The sequence below is a fragment of the Hydra vulgaris genome, chromosome 01, assembly GCF_038396675.1.
Source record: "Hydra vulgaris chromosome 01, alternate assembly HydraT2T_AEP".
In the NCBI taxonomy this organism is placed as follows: domain Eukaryota; kingdom Metazoa; phylum Cnidaria; class Hydrozoa; order Anthoathecata; family Hydridae; genus Hydra; species Hydra vulgaris.
Genome location: NC_088920.1, coordinates 1,676,321 through 1,700,725, shown reverse-complemented (window position 1 = coordinate 1,700,725; position 24,405 = coordinate 1,676,321). Strand labels below are relative to the sequence as shown.

Here is a 24,405-nt window from a genome sequence, read left to right as displayed (position 1 = left end):
TAATCTCATTGATACTGAGTTGCTTGTTGTAATTCTTGGTCATTTGCATTGCTAACAGATACAATGAATCAGCCATAAATCTTGCTTCGTGATGAGCACCTGGTTGTAGAAATCTGAAGTTCAACAAATCTGCTCCAAGGTAAAAAGCTACTAGTTGACATAAATACTTGTAATTCCCTCTGTCAAAAGTATTTGCTTCAAGAGCAGTCATGCAGAACTCCATTGCTTCATTTGCAAGATTGTAAAAGAGGGTTCCAAAAGCAAACTCAGGTCTGTTCCAATCAAATTTTTCAATGTTGACCAATGTATTCACGTCTTTTTCAATCTTAGACCAAAGATCTTGATATTTTTTGTATAAAGATTGACTGGATCCCTTTTTTTCTCCCTGTAATTCCATCATAACATGATGAACATGTCTTTCCATTATATTGTGCCTAAACTTATTATTTTCTTTTTCTGTCATTACTCTCAGAAAAAAAGAAAAAAAAAATTGCCTGTAATTTATATAGTAAAGCATCATACCTGTACATTAGCCAAAGAATTGGAAGTAGAGAATAAACTGCAATATTTCTAATTGCACTATTATGTTTTCCAGTGTTTGAGCAACTTGTGTCAGCACAACAAGCTATGATCTGGTCTTTTAAGTCATAATATTCCACAAGACTTTGGATAGCCAGTGTTTGATCTTTCCCTTTGGAGGAAGGTACTTCAAGTATTCCCAAAAGAAAGTCAAGTGAGCGGGCCTCTGGAGAGGAAACACTAATTGCCAACCTTTCTACTGTTTCCAAAATCTTTACCTCTGTCCTGTACTGCTTGACCAACTTTGTGTCAAAGTGAAGAACAAGTTTTAAGCCCCTTACCTTATCCAGATTCTGCTCTCTCACAATAAGTGCTTCATTCTCTATAACTTCATGGTTTTTTCTTGCCATCTGTGACTTAGAAATGTGACTTCAAAATGTCAGTATCTACTCCACCAGCTTGGAATAGGGAAGACAACATTGCTGTTTCAGCTTTCACACTAACTTGATACCTAAAAAAAAATACAGAGCATTGTCATTTTTTAAATTATGTAATATTTAAGTTGTTTAAACTTGAAGTTTTATATATACTTTAAATATGCTTAACTTTTTTATATATAAACTTATTTACCTTGTCATAAATGGAATCCAATTATCCAAAACATCACTCAGACTGAGTTGAAGACAAATCTTGGTTGAATCACAAAACTTTTTTTTTTTTACAGTAGGAGTTTAAACCATAATCTGTTCCACTACACCCACTGGAGAATTCCTGCTCAAAATTTCCCAAAGCTTCTCTTCTGCTGCTTTTTCCAGTAATTGACTTTTTTTTTTTGTTCAACAATTGCTTTCAGTCACTCCTGCTGTTGCTCTTCTTCTTCTATCTTCCTCAGCAGATTTTTCATTCTTTCCTCACCTTCAGCAACTATTTCAGCAAATGTTTTGTCATTTTTGTAGGACATTTTGACTCCTTTCAAACATCTTTTCAAAAAAATTGAATCCTCCTTTACAGCCTCTTTACTCCTTCTAGGATCCTGGCTAATTAACTTGAAAATGTTTTCCTTGTGTATAGGAAACAAAACATTGGCTTTGTCTAAGAACTCTTGAGTATGTTGGCTCATGGTTTCTTTGCTCATCTCTAAGGTTCTCATCTTTAAAATTTTAATATACTGGGTATACAGAGCAATGATTCTATTCCTGAATTAAAAGTTACAACATTTAAAAAATGTCAACGTTTTAAAATATAGTATAAAAACTTATGTAATTATATTTCACAGATAAATGTTTCACAGAATACTTAATTTTTATGAGAGATTTTTACTAGAGAAAATTGCTCTAGGATATTTAGTAACTTACTTAATCGATCGTTCACTGATGATAAAATTTTCATCAAAGCCTGCCTTGTTTCAAATGTTAATCAGTTCCCTTATGATGCACACATTTGTTATTTCGTTTCTGCAATCAGCATAACACATACCACCACTGCATTTAAGTGTGCCTGTACTCTCCAGAGGGCATCCAATTTTAGATGACAATCTTTTGATTGCAGTTGCATGACTCTGGTTAATTCAGTAAATTCTGCGACAAACTTCCCCACTGGTTGGAAGTCTATTTGGAGAAAATATCTGGAGAGGGTACCCCAACAGATAAAGAACTCTTCTTCTACTAGCTTTTTCAACTAATTTTCTGTCTGATCAATGAAAACAAAAATTTCCTTCATTTATTTTTTGATTAAAGAAGAACAATCATAGGTAAGGGCATCTAATCATTTGCAAAGGTAAATATACAACATAAGAAAAAATTCATATTATGTTACAAGGAGAACCAAAATCTGGCTCAACTAGCGACATATCATTTCGTAGATTTGCAAACAAATTAACAAAAAAAAGACATAAAATAAAAAATGTGCACATATATACATTGGTTTTAAAATAAAAAATGTATAATTACCAAGGATTACAAACAGTCAATAAAAAATCTTCAAAACTCAAACAAAAATTATAAATATATTACTTAAAAGCAAAAACAATTGAAAAAGTAAAATCATAAACAAAAATTATGCATATAAATAATAAAGACTTAAAAAAGATAAAAACATAAAAGCCAAGTCAATTTAACAAAAAAAAAATTCTTCGATTAGATATATGTTTATAATATAATATTATTTTATAAGAAAGGTGAAATTAATTTATAGAATTAATATGGCCTTATAAAAAAACTTTTAATTTTCTGTCCGATCAAACTATTTTTTTTGGGCCCAAAATTGAATTATTATGATACCAAAAACATATATAAAAAAGCCAATGACATACAATAAAAGAAAAAAAAACAGGCTGTTTTTAAAGAGGAAGAAGGTAAGGTTGTGCAAAAATAAGAAAGTACTGAGAAAATCAATGCTAAAGAAGATAAATATCAGATTTTGATTGCAAAAGAACTGCTATATTACCAAAAAATATAAAAAAACATATAGGTATTTATCTCGGCTTAAGAGAAATTACAAAACAAAAATAATAAACTATACATAAAAATAATAATTGCTTTACTTTAAAAAGGATCATAATTTATAAATAAATTTCATCAAATTGAATTTTGGTGCATAAAAAATAAAACCATATAATTTGTAGATGAACAAAAAGTTTTAAAAAAACCTAAAGTAAAAATAACATTACTTAAAAACATCTAAGAGAATATGTGTCTTGTGATTTTAAAATCAGTATAACAAGTAAACAACTTGGAAATTGAGTAATATTTTACACAAAAATTATTTAAATACAATCATCATTATCACGAATATATAAGAATAAATATAAAGTTAAATTAAATCTGTTCTTTACTTAGTTATAATATATTTTAGCAATATTATACATGTTAGACCAGAAACTTTGTTTTATTTTTATTTTATAATTTAAAAAGCTCTCTCGTAGCTTAGTAAACCGGAATGGGGAGCTCTTATACTGTGATCAATCTTATCAATTTTAAAATAAATCTCAAATTAAATTTACCAAAAAGCAGATTTGCTTTTTATTTAAAAATTTTATTTACTTAGGTTTTTGTTTTATTAATTATTGTTATTAATTCCACATACATAATTGTACCACAGACAATGTAAATTAGAAATTTAGAATAAATCTGTGATTTAGCTTAAATCTTATCTATTTTTGTTTTAATATAGCATTTTAAATAAATTTAAAATACTATATTTACTAAAACAATATTTATATGGTAATAACCTAAATACTGGTAGTCTACCTTGCACTATGTTTTTGGATACCGGAAAAAAAGCTTCTATTTTGCCTAATTAAGCTTAACAGATCACTCTTTTAATTCTAATTTAGGCAGATTTGATTGTGAAGCATCGATATAACTTAAGAACACCAAACTTAGTTTGTTTTGGCTGCAAATTTACTCAAATTTACTTTGGCTGGACAAATTTACTTAAATTTGTTTGTTATAAAACATGAAACATGAACAATTATGGAAAATGAAAGGCAAAAAAAGGTGGTACTCCTAAGTGCCTAATACACAGAAGTTGATGTTTGAAAGTCACAAAAAGATTACTTCTTTCTAGTTTTTAGTATCCAGGAGCAGTAAAAATATAAAAAAGCTTATGAACTACTAAAATAAAAAAATTAAATTTTTAGTTTCGGAACCTGGAGTCCTTAGGTATAATGGCAGCAAAGATTCAAGACCTTGGGCTTAAAAATAATTAGTTTTAATTAAATAAACTTTTTTCTTTTTGCGGTTCATAAGTCAACCAACATGTTTAGAACATGTTTCGCACACCAGAGACCAGGACGAAATAGAGATACAAAGAAATAATAAATTTTTTGTTTTTTTTGACCAGTGATAGCCACTGGTCAATAAAAAAAACAACTTTTTGTTATTCACTAAAACTAATTAAGTAAGTCAAAACTTGTTTAGTATAGTAACAAAAAATTCATAAAATATTTAGAAGCAATAAATAAAAAAGTCAGATTAAATTTCTAAACTTCCTCATTTAAATTTATCTACTAATGATGCACATTTGACAATGTTTTTTATTTTATTTTAAGAAAAGACCATAATTCCATTTTTTTATAAATCAAGTAATCCCAGGTAGAATTTTAATAAATTTTTAAGGAAGGATATTTTAAAACTAGTAAGGAAACAGTAAAACCAAGTCAGCAACAACTAAAGGAACTATTTGATATGGTCAAAGGTGTTCCAGTTTCATTACGGTCAAGTTACTCTCAGGTGCTTAATACAATGCGGGGTGGATGGGAATTTTTATCCAGATGTAATAAATGAGAAGAGATAGGAAGGGAAGGAGGAGACAGAGGAATGTAGTCTCAACAGACAGGTAATTGGAAATTTGTTTTCTTCTTATTAGTGAGTTTATAGTTTCTAATTTTCAAGACCTAAACTGGCTTAAGTAGTTAAATTTTTTTGAAATTTAAGATACAGCTTCTTTATTCATAATAAGTAAAATTTAATAAATGGGGAGAGGGATCTTATTAGCTCAGGGTGGTTGAGAAAACTTTCCAAAAATTATTAAACACCAACTTCTGTGTATTTAGCAGTTAGGAGTTTTTCCTTTTATTTTTCACAATTCCTGATATAAGTAACAAACTTAATTTAATTTGAGCATGTTTTTTCTGTTTAAGAAAAGACCAATCTCCAATTCTTAACAATATAAGTGAACTATTCAAAAACACATTTTCAAGGCAAAGTTTGAATAGTCATATCTTTGATAAAGTTTGGAAATAGAAGATAAAATTTTGGGAATATTTATAATGCCTAATTAAGCTTAACAGATCACTCTTTTAATTCTAATTTAGGCAGATTTGATTGTGAAGCATCGATATAACTTAAGAACACCAAACTTAGTTTGTTTTGGCTGCAAATTTACTCAAATTTACTTTGGCTGGACAAATTTACTTAAATTTGTTTGTTATAAAACATGAAACATGAACAATTATGGAAAATGAAAGGCAAAAAAAGGTGGTACTCCTAAGTGCCTAATACACAGAAGTTGATGTTTGAAAGTCACAAAAAGATTACTTCTTTCTAGTTTTTAGTATCCAGGAGCAGTAAAAATATAAAAAAGCTTATGAACTACTAAAATAAAAAAATTAAATTTTTAGTTTCGGAACCTGGAGTCCTTAGGTATAATGGCAGCAAAGATTCAAGACCTTGGGCTTAAAAATAATTAGTTTTAATTAAATAAACTTTTTTCTTTTTGCGGTTCATAAGTCAACCAACATGTTTAGAACATGTTTCGCACACCAGAGACCAGGACGAAATAGAGATACAAAGAAATAATAAATTTTTTGTTTTTTTTGACCAGTGATAGCCACTGGTCAATAAAAAAAACAACTTTTTGTTATTCACTAAAACTAATTAAGTAAGTCAAAACTTGTTTAGTATAGTAACAAAAAATTCATAAAATATTTAGAAGCAATAAATAAAAAAGTCAGATTAAATTTCTAAACTTCCTCATTTAAATTTATCTACTAATGATGCACATTTGACAATGTTTTTTATTTTATTTTAAGAAAAGACCATAATTCCATTTTTTTATAAATCAAGTAATCCCAGGTAGAATTTTAATAAATTTTTAAGGAAGGATATTTTAAAACTAGTAAGGAAACAGTAAAACCAAGTCAGCAACAACTAAAGGAACTATTTGATATGGTCAAAGGTGTTCCAGTTTCATTACGGTCAAGTTACTCTCAGGTGCTTAATACAATGCGGGGTGGATGGGAATTTTTATCCAGATGTAATAAATGAGAAGAGATAGGAAGGGAAGGAGGAGACAGAGGAATGTAGTCTCAACAGACAGGTAATTGGAAATTTGTTTTCTTCTTATTAGTGAGTTTATAGTTTCTAATTTTCAAGACCTAAACTGGCTTAAGTAGTTAAATTTTTTTGAAATTTAAGATACAGCTTCTTTATTCATAATAAGTAAAATTTAATAAATGGGGAGAGGGATCTTAATTAACTCAGGGTGGTTGAAAAAACTTTCCAAATATTATTAAACACCAAATTCTGTGTATTTAGCTCTTAGGATTTTTTCCTTTTATTTTTCACAATTCCTGATATATAAGTAACAAACTTAATTTAATTTGAGCATGTTTTTTCTGTTTAAGAAAAGACCAATCTCCAATTCTTAACAACATAATTAAACTATTCAAAAACACATTTTCAAGGCAAAGTTTGAATAGCCATATCTTTGAAAAAGTTTGGAAATAGAAGATAAAATTTTGGGAATATTTATAACTTGTCAAATCTTTGAGTGGTGTAAAAATCAACACAATCTGAGACTTAGCGTTGCATTTTATAAAAAAAATTTGATGTTTTCACACAAAATCGCCCATGATCATAATCATAACAACTACATATCAATAGAAGTCACATCAACATAATTAACTTCATCATCAATTTAATCAATAAGAAAAAAATATTCTTTAAAAGTAACATAGTTTACAAATGATTCATTAGAAAATATGTTCAGTCAAGTTATTTTAGTATAAGTGTCTTTTGAATCAATTTATAAATCAATAGAAAGAAAATAAATCTAAAAAATAAAAATTTATTGCATGTGGTAACAATTGTTTTATACAAAGATTTTTATATATGTATAATTTTGCTTACCCTGCATTCTAGAGCTAAGGTTATTTATCAAGTATTTATCATAAAATCAGTTAAAAGGAATAGATATATTTAAAAAAATGCAGGATTTAAATTTTTCATAAATTTGAAAAACGCATCTATTGTATTTTTGATTTACTCAAAAAATACAAGTATGCACATTTTAAGGCAAATTTTAAGAAAAATTGCTGGTAATATTAAAACCAAATAATGTGTTTTGAAAATTGTATCAAAATAAATAAAGAAATCTTAGAGGATCCACATAATCTTAATTGGATCTAATGATCCTTTTATAGGATTCACATAAAATAGTAACTGAACTAAATAATCTTAATTGGATCTAATTTAGCAAGAAATATTCCAAACATACAAAAAATATTGAATTCTAATCTATTACATTATTTAATCTTGATTCTTATGAATTATCATAATTAATTTCATATGGCCACTGTTATATCCCTAATCTCTGCAAGTTTGATTATGAACCATAGAAAACAAACATCAGTTTGTTTTGGTTGCAAGGAAGTACAAATTTTGACTTAATTTTGTCAGCCTGAGCTTTCTCCATTTTCTCAACATGTGAAACAAATAACTCAATCGCCTTTTTGCATATTAACCATATTAAATTAACATTTTACTTGAAATTAAGAAGTATGATTTAAATAATAATTACAACTGTGTTAAGATTACAACTGATTTTATTCTAATTTTTACACTGCAAAAACATGTCTGTTCATGAGAAAAGCTGCAAAAAAAAAAAAAAAAATTATAAAAAAGTTAATATTTGAAATTCAATACAGATTTTTTTGTCAATGTTAAATCATTTTCCCAAGGCCAATATTATGTAATTTTATGTTGTGCAAGATATGGGAAAATAATGTATAGGATTATTAAGGAAAAGTTTTCCATACAATCATCCAAAACAAAAATTTGCTAGAAAATTTATAGAAAATATTTGTTGTTGTCTATACTTAACAAAACTATTTAAGTTTATCTCGTCTGGGGCAAAATGGGTAATAAATGCAAATTTATTTTAAATTATATTACTAAGATGCCATAAACTTATGAAAAGAATCCAGAAATGACATACAATAAAATTAAAACTGAGCAGTGTACAAAAAATGGTTGGCCTTGTGACAGATCTGCAAAAACATGGTTGTGCAAAAAATAAGAAAGCACTGAGAAAATCAATGTTAAAGAAAATGAATTATCAGAGTTTGATTGAATAAAAATGCAATATTACTAAAAGATAGAGATTTATTTGCTGTTAAAACTGAGCAGTGTACAAAAAATGGCTGGCCTTGTGACAGATCTGCAAAAAAAAAAAACATGCTTAAACGGAAAGGAGACAAAATATATGAAAAACACTTCTTAGTATTCCATTCAAGCAAAAAATGAGATCATAAGATTTTATTTAAAGGTAAATAAATGAAGAGATTTGTCTTCTTTTATTTACCTTTTTCAACCAAAACTGCTGAAAATCAAACTAAAAAAAACTTCAACTAAAAAAGATTATTATTTTCAATGCTGAATGCTGATGAAATTGTTGTTTATAAACTGATACCCTAGTTTCAGGGTAAAATGGTGAGCAAAAACATCTTCAACTTTATAGTTATACTTAGTCCCATAAAGAGCAACGCAAAAAATTGTTATAACTTCTTTGCAGAGTGTGTAATGTTAAGTCTGCATAGTTAAGAGACTATATTACATTATCAGACTATATTACAATATTCTGCAAAACTATAGCTTTTTAAACATAAATGATAAAATATGCCTTCTAGATACCAGATGTAGTCAAGAGATGTAGTCAAGACCAATTAATTATTGCTCAGACCAAGACATAACACTTTAAGACCAATATAAAGACCAAGACATCACAAAATCAACCCAAGACCAAAAACAAGACTTTTCACAAGACCAATTATCTAGATTTAGACTCATAAATGTTCAACACAAGAAGGATTCACACCTGCTTGAATACTACTAGGCTGTTAGCTAATGTATTATTTTACCATTCATACATCTTGGAAAAGTACCCATTTTACTTTTACTTATAAATTTATCAAAATAGAGTAAACCCCACTCTAATATTTTTGTTTATACTATAACATTAGCTTTTGTAATTAAAAAAAACTGGGAATGTGTTTTATTTTGTCCTTTTTAACTTATACATAGTATATGAAACATTTACAAAAAAGTAAACCATGCTGGTTGCCATTGTAGGATTATAATCATATATAAAAACAGTGTTTCTTTTGTACAATTTAGCAGAACATTATGATGGTATTTTACAAATGGTGCAAGCTCTATTTGTGAAGAAGTTATTTAAAAATATATATATATGCACACACTTTTTTTCTGCCAATAAACTTAGAATGATGTGAGTTCAACCACACATCATAATTTAGATGTTTATCTTCAGTCTAATAACCTAGTATTGCACATGAAATTATTTAAAATGCCAAATAAGATGAAAAAATACTGGGTAATTTATTTACAACAAGTAAAATAAAAAAAAAACCTAATAAATAAAACCATTTTAAATTAAAAACCATTTTATGCTTTTTTTAGTGATTTTAAAATAATACTTTGCAGGAGCAAAAATGAGAAATGAAGAAAACAAATAGTTTTACCTAAAAAATTTTTTTTTTTAGGAATACATTTTTAATTTTGTGTTGATTTTGACATTAAGAACTGTAATATTTCATTAAGAAACAATTATTGCTTAAAGTCGACATTTTTATGGTTTAAAAAAACTTTAAACCATAAAAATTGTTTAAAGATTTAAATTCAGCATACAAAATAAACAATTATATAAATAAAAACAATATCTAAAAAAAATTATAGAAACAAATATAATATAAATAAAAAGCATTTAAATAAAATGTGTGAACAATCTTTTAAAACTGATAATGACTTTATTTTAGAAAAACAAATATTTCCGCGTTATTTCTTCAAAATGTTATTACAAAAATTAATGCTTGTTCATAAAAATGTAGTTTAAAATAATTTTTGCTCTCAAAAAGTTTTTCAATGAAGGTTTTTTTGTCCATAGGGAAAAAAATTTAAATTTCTTGTCGAAAAGGTTTTAAAAGTGATTTCATGAGAAAAGAATTTAAGTTAGTTGATAAAAGCCTCATAAAAGTGAAATCAACATATAAATTTATCTTGCGAACAATTTTTATAAAATATTTATATGTACTAAATCAAAAACAAAACATTATAATAAACCCTCTACAATTACATATAATATTTTATTAATGATAATAAAGAAGATATTTTGTCCACAAAAAACATATTTTCATATAAGTTAATATATGAAAAAATATTTGAAGGGTTAAATTAATTAATTAAGGGTTAAATTAATTTTGAAGGATTTATGTACATATATAAGATTTGTGCAAACAGTTAGGGAATTTTTAATGAACAATTTGTTTCTTAAAGAATCTTTTAATTAACCCTAAACTAAAAAAACAACCCCCCTCCTCTAAAAAAATTGAATAAACAATTAAAAGTCCAATCTAAAAATAACCAAAACCACATCACTACCTTCAGCATTTATGAAGCAAGCAATGGTCACACAAATAATTATTTTTTGTCAAATTAGATAAAGTTTATATCTTTGAATTTGGCTCGCAACTAGACAAGTACTGTCAGCAAAAAAAAGCATTCATACATACAATACCGCAAACATATGAATGTATTTAATAAACCTAGGCACTCAAAAAAAAAAAAAAATTCTAACAAATAAATAAAAATATATTTTATTATTTATGAAAAAAAATTTTCACTGTCAAATAGTGGCTGGCGCAAATCATTCCACAGGCATCATGGTGCCCGGGACCACAGGGTTGGGAACACCTGCTCTATATTATTTACATCTTGTTGAACACCTGAATGACTATCTAAAATAGGCTCACAAAAATGCAACAAAGTTTTTAAACTTACCCAAAATAGAAAACAAAAGTGAAGATTCTTTATAGGATTTATTTGAAGGATCTAGGTTAACAAGAAACTTTAACAAACTGTTTGGGTTTTTATTAGCTAATCCACAAATCATTGATAAACAACTCTTCAGCTTCTTATTGGCCATAATCTCATCACTACTTAAACAATTATATGCATATACAGATGCACAAAACTCCATTATTGTCAAGTGTGCAAACTGATAATAACAACCGAGATCTGTTTCAATCCTTTCTATAAATCCAAAAAAATTACCTTCATTTCTGTCAAAGTCATTAATAAAAGCTTGAATTTCATCTTTGGAAAAAATTATTTTATTGTTAACAAACATTTCATATGCAATTTTACAAATATTTAAAACATATTTTTTATTGGAACTGTCTTCCATTATCTCATACATAAATTTATTGTTTTTAATGATGTGTTTTCGCAAAAAGTATAAAAAAAGATTTGTATACAAATCTGTCATTGTCAAGAATGAATTTTCATCACTTTTTTTCGAATCACTAATAATTTTACACATGGAAGATAAATAAAATGGAACAGATGCCATGGCTTTTGCAATTCGAGACTCCTTTAAAGTTGTTTTTACAACTTCTTTTTTTTCTTCCACAACATGATTTTCTACATAGTTATTTATTCCATTTTCATTAAACCCCATTATTTGAATGGTTAACTTATCGCTATGTTCTGTAGAAATACTTTGGTATTGATCTATTGCATAAACTCTTCCAGCAATTACATGTTTGTATTTTTGAATTTCTTCTAAAGCATTAACAATTGGATAATTACAAGTCAAACATGGATTTATTAACTCATTGAAATATTTGAATTCATCTAATCCATCAATTATAAATAGTGCAGTATGATTACTAAATTTAAAGTCCTTTACAATATCATTGTAGAAAACATTTAGTAATTCATTTATGTTAGAAATATTTGGATATTGATTAAGTCTCCTGCATTCCAAATAAAAAACTAGTTCAACATTTTTCCAAATTAAACCATTTGACCAATCAAGCAAACATTTTCTAAGCAACCATGTTTTCCCAATACCAGCTATTCCAGATAATAATACTGTAGATTTTTCTTTCGTAAATATATCCCTATATGGAATTGGTGTGTAACGCATTTGATTTTCCAGAAATTTCTCTCGTTCAACACTAAAAACAGCATCTACTAAGCGTTCCTCTTGAGCATTCACTGCATCTACAATACATAGATCAACAAATTTTTGTATCAGATCAACATTTACAGATGCTTTTGATAGCGGTTGAAGTTCGCTAATTTTCCCATAAAATTTAAGATAATATTTTTTTAGTTTATCGGACATCCTCAACAGATCTAAATAAAACAAAACAATTTATATTACAGTCATAATCATGATTTTGTTAATGTTCATGATCATGATGATGGTAATCATCATTACTACAATTTTATACTAACATAAAGTGATTATCAAAATATATTTTATATTAAATCTAAAGAATTTAAATAATTTTTTGTAAAGTTGATTTTTATTGACTTGAGATTGAAATCATTTTTAACAAACTTTTTTTTGTTATTATGTCTATATATAAACTTTTTTATTTGTTTTTATGTTGATAAAATTTTCACTTTAAATTATCACTACGGACCAATTTTTTTTTACTATAATTTATTGAAGTTATGACTTCAAGCAAAACCTTATTAAAGGCTATTACACAACTTTTTACTTTGCAAAGCGGCCTCTCACTTGTCATGTTTTGAAGTTGACTGAGAGGGTTGTAACCACAATAATAATAATAAAAAGATTTTAAAAAAATCCTCTACTGTATTGGTCTCCTTGGTCTTGCAGAGGTGAATAACATTAAAAAACAAATAAAAAAAAACATATAAACATATAAAAAAGGGATGATAAAGTTAAACAACTTTTTCTGATCTTTTAATTTAATTTTTTTTTAATTTTAAACTTTTAAAAATATTTAATAAAAATGCATCTAACAAAGTACTAAAACATCTCAACATAAAAAATTTGGTAAAATAAAATATTAAGTATATGCATAGTAAATATTATATAGCGAATATTATGAATTAAATTAATTTTTATGATTTTTATTGGTAGTTATTAAGTATTAAAGTTAAACAGAAGTTTATTTTAAGTTAATGTTATATTTGATAATCTTTTTAATTTGTTATTATGTCTTACTTAAACATAAAGTTGTTCAAACAAACTTTTTAATTATAACTGATTAAAGTTATTGCTAATAAAAACCTTTCTTTTTTTTTTACCGAAATTTCTTATAAAATTTTTTTAAATTATAGAAATTCTTACTAAAAATTAAATTAAGCTATAAAAAGCTCATCTTTAGCAAAATAAAAAAAAATAAAAATAACTCCTATAAAAACTTTATTAAGTATCAATGATTATCATATGATTCATAGGAGGTTATCATATGGTTCGTAGAAGATTATCATAAAGTTCATAGGAGGCTATCATAAGGTTCATAAGAGGTTATCATAAGGTTCATAAGAGGTTATCATAAGGTTCATTGGAGGTTATCATAAAGGTATCAAAGGTATCATAAAAAGTTCCCTGACATCAAAAACATTAAAATACAATCAAAGGCAGAATGTAAGCAAACGTCAAAAACTTATTATAGTCAAGTCACAATAATTATAATTAAGTTTAAAATCGTCATCATTATTGTTGTTATACAATAATTACCTTAGTTAATAGAAACCAAAAAAGAGAGCCCAGAATAGAAGTTCAAGAAAGTAAGAAAAATAAAAAGTTCAAGAAAGCAGTAGACAAAAGACAAAAGTTAACTGCAAATTTTATGAGTTGAAAAAACGTCAAAGCAAGTGAAAATACCAAATGATGTCCAAGGAAAAAACTCAATATTTGAAGAAAAATACTTGATGAACAAAAGTTTTAGAATATAAAGGAACTGTCAAAGCTAAAGAAATGGGGAGTATCAAGCGTTATGATACTCCCAATTCCTTTAGCTTTGACAGTCTTATGATGATAAGAGACTATAAATAGAAACATTGCTAAGGCTAACTTTTGCAAGTAAATATTTTGGAGCATGCTAGGTAGATTTAACAACTGAGTATATTATATACAGAAACTTAACTGGTTGTTTTTTCTTTTCATTTTTTTAATGTTGTTCACCTCACTGAGGCCAAAAGGACCACTATAATCGAAGAGGACACTATATTGTGCTTACAATCCTCTTTCAACTCTTTAACTCCATAAAACAAATCTTGACAAATAAGGCTGCGGCTCTAAGAAACAAATTAAGCGTGGTACTACCAGGTAAAAGGAGGAATGGAACTAAAAACTGCTTGCAGTTTATAGGTAAATTTACTGTGATATACTTAAACCATTTAGTAAATTACACAAAATCCGACTTTAAAATAGATGTAGGATATTATTGGCTTCCACACAGAGATTTAAAGTAATGCAAATTCTAAAGTGCTTTATGTGGAATGAAAATCTCCACGCAGGAGAGCAAATGATCATACTATTACTTTAAAATTAAATTTAGCAAAACCTACTTTATAGATGACCCTTAAAAAATATTTTAATGAATGACAAAAAATTGTTTAATTAAAACGAAAAAAAAAAAAAAAAAACCAATTGCGGAAATGTTAAATTTAATATCGCAAAAAACTTGATACATTCAACACAAATAAATCACAAGAAATTAGATGTAAAAACTAAATATTCCATAATCATAATTTTAAAATATAACAAAATAAAGTTTTAGACAAATGGAAGCTTTATGCTACTCATTTATTTTAGAAAATCTTGACGCAGTTACATTTAAAGAGTATAGCAGAGTTTCTTGCCAGGCGGATATTTAAAAAGTTTAAATTTCCTCCTGGCAAGAAACTCTGCAAATATTGTAAACAAAAGATCGCCAGACAAGAATATCCCAGAAGAATGCAAGAAAAGAAATAAGTAAAGGTGAAAAAAATGATAAGAATTTCTCTTACGCCATCTACTAATATTCATTCTGGTGTTACTCGTCATTCAATTAAGTCTCATCCTTTTTCTGCGATTGTTTCAAAATGCTCTAAAAACTCTTCTAATTTTTTTCCTTGAACATCAGTTCTTTGGAATTCGCTTCCTTCATCTTGCTTTCCTAATTCATATAATTTACAATCTGTCAATCATTATCTTGCTCTACAATCTTCATCTTTTCTTTTCCAGTAACTTCCAACTCTAATAGTGGTTGCTTGCAGCCTTGTTGGAAGCAAAGATGTTCAAAAAAAAAAAAGGTGCAGATGATACACATACTGACTGTGGTTGTTCTTATCACGAAAATGCCATATTGCTAGTGGATACCATAAATACGGCCAAACATATAAGGATTTCAAAAACTTTCAAAAACGAATGTTTTATTGCAGAGAATAGTAGTTAATCAGAAAACTTACCTGAAAAGACTTGCAAATGAATAGAATAAAAAGAACATAAAAAAAACTTTTTAAAAACAACATTTTAAAAATAGATTATTAAATAAAAAATAAACTATTATGTGGGATCTAAGGACTTTGTGTATGCACAAAACCTGAAATATCCATTAAAGTCAATGACTGAAAATACTGGGCGCCAAAAGAAACGAGTTGTACTTAGTTGCCCAATATTTTCAGTCATTGACTTTAATAATTATTTCTGGTTAAGTACGCACAAAAAGTCCTTGGGTCCCAAGAAATAATTTATTTTTTACTTATCAGTCCATTTTTTAAAATGTTGTTTCTAAAAAGTTTTTTAAAATTTTTTCTTTATTTTACAACAGCGATTAAATTTATTTACGCTAAACTAAGGGGGATATTTTGTCATGTTTATAAGGTTATAATTTCTAAACCGCTGCAATTCAACCTAAATAATGCATATAACAAAAAATTATATGAATTTAAAATAGTCTATTTTTATGATTTGTAGATTTAAAATGAAACTTTGTTGCGCTTATAAAACTATAAATTTTAAGCTATTGCTCTTGGAATTTTGAAAAATCAAATATAATCCAGGCCTTCCCAGGAAAGCTGCTCAGTCACATGCCTTGGTTGTCCAAGCATGTAACAATTTTTTCAGAACATTTTTTTTAACTTATAAAGCTATTTATAAAATTCTGTAACTTTAAAAATATAGTAATAATAATTGCACATTTTTTATTGTTGAAATAACCCTCTCTCAAAACAGTAGCATCTTGACTCTAAACTTCAACAACCAAACTCAAAACTCAAAAAAAAAAAAAAAAAAAAGCCTCAAGTGAGTTAGAATGATAATTTTAATAAGTTTGTTTTAAACTTGTTCTTGTTCAATTGCAAGCATACTTTCCAAACAAATTTTAAGAGTAGTGAACACTTTTAGAAAAATTGGCTACTTCACAAAGGAATGTTATTTATAAATTTATTACAGGCTGAAAATATATAAAAGCGTCCCTTTTGTAATTGATTGAAAACCACCTACAAAATCGATAGTCCAACTAGATATATCTAGATAAGTCATAAATGTTTAACAATAAAAAAAAACATTCATAACAGATGGGATTTGTTGTTGTTAGCTACCAAAACAAAGAGTTATTTATCATTACTATATAAATTGTGATACTGCTACATCTAGGAATTATAACGTACTTGGTGAATTCAATTAACATCATATTATTTTATTTTATTGTGTTAACACTTTAGAAGCCAAGGTGGCCACTACAAAAAAAATTTTTAAAAATTGCAGTAAAAGTAAAAGCACCTTTTTTGAAATATATCTCAAAACAATAGCATCACGACATTAAACTTGAGCAACATGAAGACTTCACCTTGACAACAAGCTATCTTCTTGTTAATGATATTACCATCAACATGGGGTCTTATTTATAGTTTTAAATAAGAATAAAACAGTAAATTGCAGTTTTTGTTTTATCTATATTAACTTTAATAAATTATATAAGAAATTTATTTTAAAAAATCCAGATAAAAACTTAATATAGTAATACAAGAAATTTTTGTTATTCATCAGTGAATTATTAGGTGAGCATTGCATAAAAAATATAGTTTTAAAGCGACCAATGAGATATGAATTTATATAAGCCAGTAACACAATGAACAAAATTGATGATTAGTAACAATAATAAAATAAGCAACTGAAGTAAACATTAAAAACGCATATTTAATGAAAAAAGTTGAAATTTAAATGAAAAAGTTAAAATTTAATGAAAGGAAATTATTTAACATGTAAAATTTTCCTATTTTAAAGCAAACAAAGAGTAAAACAATTTAAATAATTACCTTTTTTGGAAGAAACATTGGAATTTTTGTTTGGTGAACATGAAATCTCTAAAAAATATAAAGTTCTTACTCATAACTAAAACTTTAAATAAAAACATGGAGTTGAAAAAAACAACAACACTGAAAATGTATGTATAAAAAAAAAATCTAAAAGGGTTCAACTCATTCCCGCAAGGCTTAACTACAAAGGTAAGAAACTACAAATGTATGAAATTACAAATTTTTTTTTTTGTAATTTACTTCCCCAATGCCAAGAAGGACACTACAGATGAGGAGGCTACTTGTGGTTATAACCCTCTCCCAACTCTATAACTCCGAAACACAAACTTTGACAAACAAGGCCGCTGTGCAGAGAAACAAGTTGAGCGCGGTACAACCAGGGATGTGGTGGGATTCGATCTCGGAACCTCTCGCTTATGAAGCGAGCACTCTACCACTATACCACTACCGCATGTATGTACTACAAATGTATGAAACTGAAAAAACTCAAAACAAAAACAAATGAAACTGCACCCAATAAACTGAGCAAAAAGAAAATAGTGTTGTAAATTTACAAAAAGCTTAATAATTTATCAAAATCATTCAACTTTATCCATCACTTTTTCAAAACTATAATTAAGACATTGAAAGTGTCTGTAAAAATGCTAAGAGCTTACAGACAAATCAGGTCAGGCAGCTCACCAAGACTAGATGTCTAGCTTTTACATAAAAGAATACTTTTAAAAATAATACTTTTTCCTTCATAAAAACCTGACAACAACAATCCTAGTTAAGTATGTTTTAAAAGAGCTTTTCACTGATTGTCATTTACTCATCCCAATGCCAATATCTAGGTGTGTATATATGACCTAACCCAATCCCTAACAAATTGAGTTTGCCCACCTGCTCTGGCAACATAAAATGTGACTCATCTGAGATGATTACCTGCAATTAGTACATAACTGGGTTATTATTAGTTAACTGTCTTGTAAAATCCTTACCTAAAAAGAAAAACACCGATGTTTAATTCTCCCTAAATTTAACATTAGTGTTGTCCATGTAGAAAAAACAACAACACTTTAACGATGTTTACAGCGCTAAGTGTTGTTTCTAACAGTTTAGTGAATTAAACAGAGAATTGTTCCTAACAGTTTATTAAATATTTTACTAGCTATTGGTGAAATGATAAAATGCTCACTTTTCATTGTTAATGATCTTCTGATTGTGTTCAAGTAATCCATAAATGGCAAACTGTTTAGTGGAGCAGACAAAATGAGTTTAGTCATAATGAGCACTGAAAAAAAAGCGTAATGATGCCTGCTTTTTAATGATGCCAGCAAAAGTCACATCATATGCTCACTCATTATTTTGACATAATTTTGTACAAATTGTAGCATTCCTACACACCACTTGTAGGCATCTACTACATCCCTGGTAGTGCTGTGCTCAACTTGCTTCGTTGTGTAGCAGCCGTGTTTGTCAAGTTTTGTATTTTGGAGTAATAGAGTTGAGAGAGGGTTGTAACCATAATTAAAGTACCCTCCTTAACCATAGTGGTATTCTTGACCTTAGGGAGGTTTGACATAAAAAAAAAATTTCTACCCACACTCAGAAAACTAAGTTACAAAAAAAAAAAAAAAAATGAAATTTATAAACGCTGGCAAAAAAAGGGGATTGTAGAGACATAATCTTTTTAAAACATAACAAACAATTTTGAGACATAATCTTTTTAAAAATAATATGGATTAAATTGGCAAGATCATACAACTAGAAAGAATACTATCTGAGAAATAAAAACATGGATAATTGAAACATTCTACCAACTCAAGTAAAACTAACATATGAATTATTTTGTAAAAAACACTCAACTTACAGACATACACTGAAAAAAAGCTGTGGTAGTGGAGTAACTCCTTCAATAACTCTCTGCAGTTACAAGGTGGACAAAAAGAATCTCTTTTAGAGGTTTTGCATAACAAAATCTCTGAGAGAGTGACAAATTATTTAAAATATGTTCTAATTAAGAACATTTCCTTTAATGGGAAAATTCTTTTATGTAACATAAAAACTCATTTTAGGTACTTTTAATGAACACAGATCTTTTGAAATTCCTTTAACTATTCCAAAAATTTCTGAGTGTATTTTGCTATTGATTTGTGAAAAATTTTTAATTTTTTTAAAAAGTTATTCTTTTTTTCACAAACTATTAGCAAAAAACACTTAGAAATTTTTGGAAATTTCAAAGAATATTTACGTGAATTTCTGGAATTCACTTAAATTAAATAATTTCAATGAAAGATTTACAGCATTTAGTGAAATGCTGATATCCACAACTTTTCAATAAAAAGTGTGGAAATAATGAGAAGAAATAGGGTAAGGAGCCCAAAGGATTCAGTACATACATTGGTTTTGGAACAAGATAATAAAAAGTAGTATTATATCAACAGAGAGTTTGGATTGAGCAGCAATATGATCAGGGTTAGTAGAAAATTTTTTAAATTTTCCATTTTATCATTTTACTTCTGACAAAGAAAGTATAATTTATAATAAACATGTTTTAGTCAAATTTTTAATCTATTTTATAAAAATTATTATATTTTTTTCGAGTAATCGTTTTTTTCTTTAATTATGAATTTTTAATTTATTCATATAGATACTTATAGAGAGGCTGAATCTACCAACAGTTGTAAAATATCAGAGTATTAACAGTTTAATGTTGCGCATGGAATATGTCCCTGTTAATGCTTTTGATGTGCATTGGTGAGGCCACACAAGATGTCCAAAGTTACAACTTCAGGTTACCTAGCAGGACTTAGACAATTGCATAGCTCATTGCTTTGGATGCCAGGATCTATCTACGAATAAAACAAGTTATTTTTAAACTTAAATCATACCTAAAGTAACCTAAAATATTAAACATAAAAAATCATTTCTACCAGCTAACTGGTTCAATTTTAACCTTTCAAAAAACTATGTGGTCTTTGAAGCAACCTTCCATCAGTTAAATATTATCCCATGCTAAATTCACTAGACTTGCTTGATCATTGTAAACCTAATTTAAACTCAACTGTACTTTTATCTGATCACAGTATTGATAAGTACTATCCTTTGATTTGCAATAGCCACATCATAATTTTTTCTATAGCTGATTTGCAAAGATTACAATAGCTACATTTGAATTTTTTTAACTACATTACATCCAACAAGGCTGCAAACAACCACTTTTAGAATTGGAAGTTACTGGAAGAGAAAATACAAAGTTTATAAAGAAAGATAATGATTAACAGACAACTTATTAGATTGCAAATTATATGAATCAGGAAAGCAAGAAAAAGGAAGCGAAATCCAAAAAAACTGATGTTTAAGGGGAAAAAAAAGACAAATAAGAATTTTTGGAGCACTTAGGAACAGACACAGTAAAAGCATGAGACTCTATTGAGTGACGAGTAACACAAGAATGATTTTTAGTAACGGCACAAAAGATGCTAGCTCTTTAGAACAGCGCCCATTAAAATATTTAAAGAAAAGAGAAAGAGAAGCAATGTTACAACAATGTGACAATAGTTCTAAGTTGGCTGCAAATGCAGGTTCAACTATGTTAACAATACGTTTTTGCACCTTGCCTAAAAGAGAAAAAGAATCATTGGAAGATCTGCTCCAGAAATAGCAACAGTATTCCATACAAGGACAGATTTGAGACTGAATTGCATCTTTTTCCATTTTCGTTTTAAGTTGTTTTTTGACTTTTTAAAAATTTTGTTTATTAATGAATCAATCATTCAAAATATACATTGATTAAATATACTTATAACTAGTTTGAATAGAAAACCTTTTTGAGAAGTAACAGCAGTGCTAGTCTCACTTTTAAATATGAGGTACATTTTCTTTTTCTTTCTAATTATATTCATTTCCCCAAACCTCCGCAACAGTCAATGTATTCATTATTTAAAAAAAATACAAACAAGTCAGTAAAGAAAGGTTCATTTTTAAAATCAGTGTTATTTAGTTTCATATAATGCTCTTCAATATTTGATTTTATGGTGTTAAGATATAAATTGAGTGAATCAACCATTGGTTGTAAGCTGAAAGATAGCAGAAACTAAATTATTGACTTAAAAAAAAATGTTGTTTCATTTGTTACCTTAGCATGTAAAAAGTTGGTTACCTAGCATGGAAAATGTTTGGATTGAATGTGATGATAAACCCAGCTGTTGCTTATTTTTATGAAGCATGTTCATAGAAAACAAAGAATCAAAAAAATGCTTCACAACTGAGCTAGCCTTTGCTAAAAGATCATTCACACTTCTTAGCTGTTTGAAAATCAAGTTAATTGAATTCAACTTAATTATACAAATTTGAAGACTTAAGATAACAAACACAGCTAAAATATATAATTACATATTTTAGATTTAGGTGATCGCAGATCATTCAGACTTCTTTGCTTCTTAGGTGCTTTAAGAAGACCTAACATTTTTATCATTGAGCACTGCCGAAAGCATTTAAACAGGAATTTCACGCCTACTTCCTTATTAATGGTGCTTATTAGGCCAGAACATGTATCATACCAAAAGATTTCAAGATTCAACAACTGCACTACAGCTGCATTAAATTATATATACATATTTATATATAAATATTTATAAATATAAATATATATATGTATATAAATATATATATATATATGTATTTATATACAATTATATATATATATATATATATATATATAGTTATATATATATGTATATATATATATATATATATATATAATATAATTATATATATATATATATATATATATATATATATACATATATATATATATATATATATATATATATATATATATATATATATAATTATATGTATATATACACATATATATACATACATATATGCAAACTGCATGAACCTAAAATTATAATAATTAATATTTATACATAATATCGTCAGTTTTATCATATATATTAACAAAATATCTTTTTTTGGGCTTTTTATCAAAATTTTTGTGCATAGTTTCATTACAATGATTTGGTTAGAGGGGAGTTTAAATCCTGCTTGTAACTTAAAAAACTCTAAAGAAACTTTCAGTTCTAAATTCTAACAATATAAGGCTTGAATAAAACTTTACGCAGTTAAAACTCATTACATAATTAAAATAGAATTTAATTTAATATTGAAATAAAATTTACACATGAAAAAAGTTCAAGTTTTTTATTTTTTTTTCACTTTAATTTTAAATTAAAAAAAACAAACAGTATAAACAGTCATTTAAATAAACAGCTGTTTGCTGTTATTGATTTTTCTTAAAAAACAAATAATATTTCAAAAATAAGCTGTGAATTATGATAACAATCATCAATTTTCAGTAAGAATGGATGCATTACATACTTAATTTCTCATAAAAATGTGAGAAATATTTTTATTTTTTGTAGCCTTTCTAACATGGAAAATGTTTAGTTCCACCTTAATTGTACATCTACTTTAACTAAAGGCAAATTTAGAACATTAGGAGTAGTAAAAATATTCAGAAAACATTAACCATTTGAATCATTTTTACTATAAGATCATTCTTACTTCTCCGCAAATGAAAAATCAGTTATGTGCAACAAATGAAATCAACCAGGTCATACAACCAGAAGTCTTAGATTTTGCTGATTTTTACACCACTCAAAGATTTTAATAAGTTATAAACATTTCCAAAATTTAGTTATCTAATTCTAGCCTGTTTTAAAGACATGAACATTCAAACTTTGCGTATAAACAACATAAATCCGCCATTTTGAAAAATGGTTTTGGTCTGTGTTTTTATTTTATGTGCAACGAAAAGCTGAAAATGTGTACACTTATTTATTTTGAGGCAATGAATCTAATATAACAACTTAAAATATTTAAAAATCAACACAAAAACTCCAATTTTGAACTCTATTGCAACTTTATTGGGGCGTTTTTCTAGCTACAATCAACCGGACAAATTTAGAACTTGAAGCTCCAAGAAATAGATACGGATTTAGAACTTTTAGATAGCTAGGTGTCACATTACATGGTTATTGATGGCAAACATAACTTATCTGAAACACTGTCAGTTTAATAAAGCTGAGGACAAACGAAAACATCCTAGTAAGGGGTAGTCCATAAAGTACATACGCTCATAGGGGGAGGGGGGGTCTTCAAAAAGCGTACGAAAGCGTATGGGAGGGGGGGGGGGGGAGGGTTAAATTTAAAAGTACGTACTTCGATTTTCTAATTTATCACAATTAACCAGCTAATCAATAGAAAAGTTACATTCTGACTAAAGATTCTAGTTTGCCAACATAAAAGAATGTATGGATAGGGAGTAGAGGGTATAGTTTTCCTCTATGCACACACATGTATGGGCGCCCTCAGAATTTTTTGATGTTCCAGATAGGACACTTTCACACATCGTGCAAACTCATAACTTAAGTTTGTTTATACCTATGCCAAATGAGGAGGCCTTGCAAAATATCGGGATGGCGGGGGCCTGTGAACAAAAAGCCTTAAAACGCTTACCCTCCCGACCCCCAAAATGAGAGGGGTGTAAATTTTGCATGGTTATAACTTTTAGATTTGGAAAAAAATTTGGATGGCCTCCGCCATCCAAATTTTTTGCAAGGCCACCTCATTTGGCATATTAACAAACTTAAGTTTGCACGTTGTGTGAAAGTGTTCTATCATCAAAAATCAAAACATCAAAAAATCCTGAGGGGGCGCATGCACACATGCCCGCCCTTATATACTGGCCCTGAGTAAGACCTGAGGGCAGTGGTTGATGGGACGGAGTCACCCCAAAAAAAACGTGTCAATGGCGTCTCAAAGACCGCTACACTGTGGACCAGAGTGATCGCCAGGTTGAGTTGTTCCCCAGGTCTAATTTTTTTTTTGCAATAGCTAGATATACATTAGTAGACACCATTTATAACATTTAGAACTTCTGGGGTGTTGGAATTTTCAAAAAAAAAAAAGAGACAAAAAAATCAAAAAATAGCTATACTTATCACTGTGGACCTGAGTGACCACCAGA

The 24,405-nt window shown here is 27.8% G+C and overlaps 1 protein-coding gene across 2 annotated transcripts in view; it reads right to left on the bottom strand.

The window, feature by feature from the left end:
• The window catches only part of LOC136075004 (NACHT, LRR and PYD domains-containing protein 3-like), a 40,998-nt gene that overhangs the window by 4,998 nt on the left and 11,595 nt on the right, over positions 1-24,405 (bottom strand). For both annotated transcript variants that reach the window (XM_065787193.1, XM_065787194.1), the window contains exons 4-5: positions 17,388-17,435; positions 11,097-12,458 (exon numbers count right to left, since the gene is read on the bottom strand). In XM_065787193.1, coding sequence (XP_065643265.1) covers positions 11,097-12,458; positions 17,388-17,435 — 1,410 coding nt within the window. The remainder of the gene's footprint in view (positions 1-11,096; positions 12,459-17,387; positions 17,436-24,405) is intronic.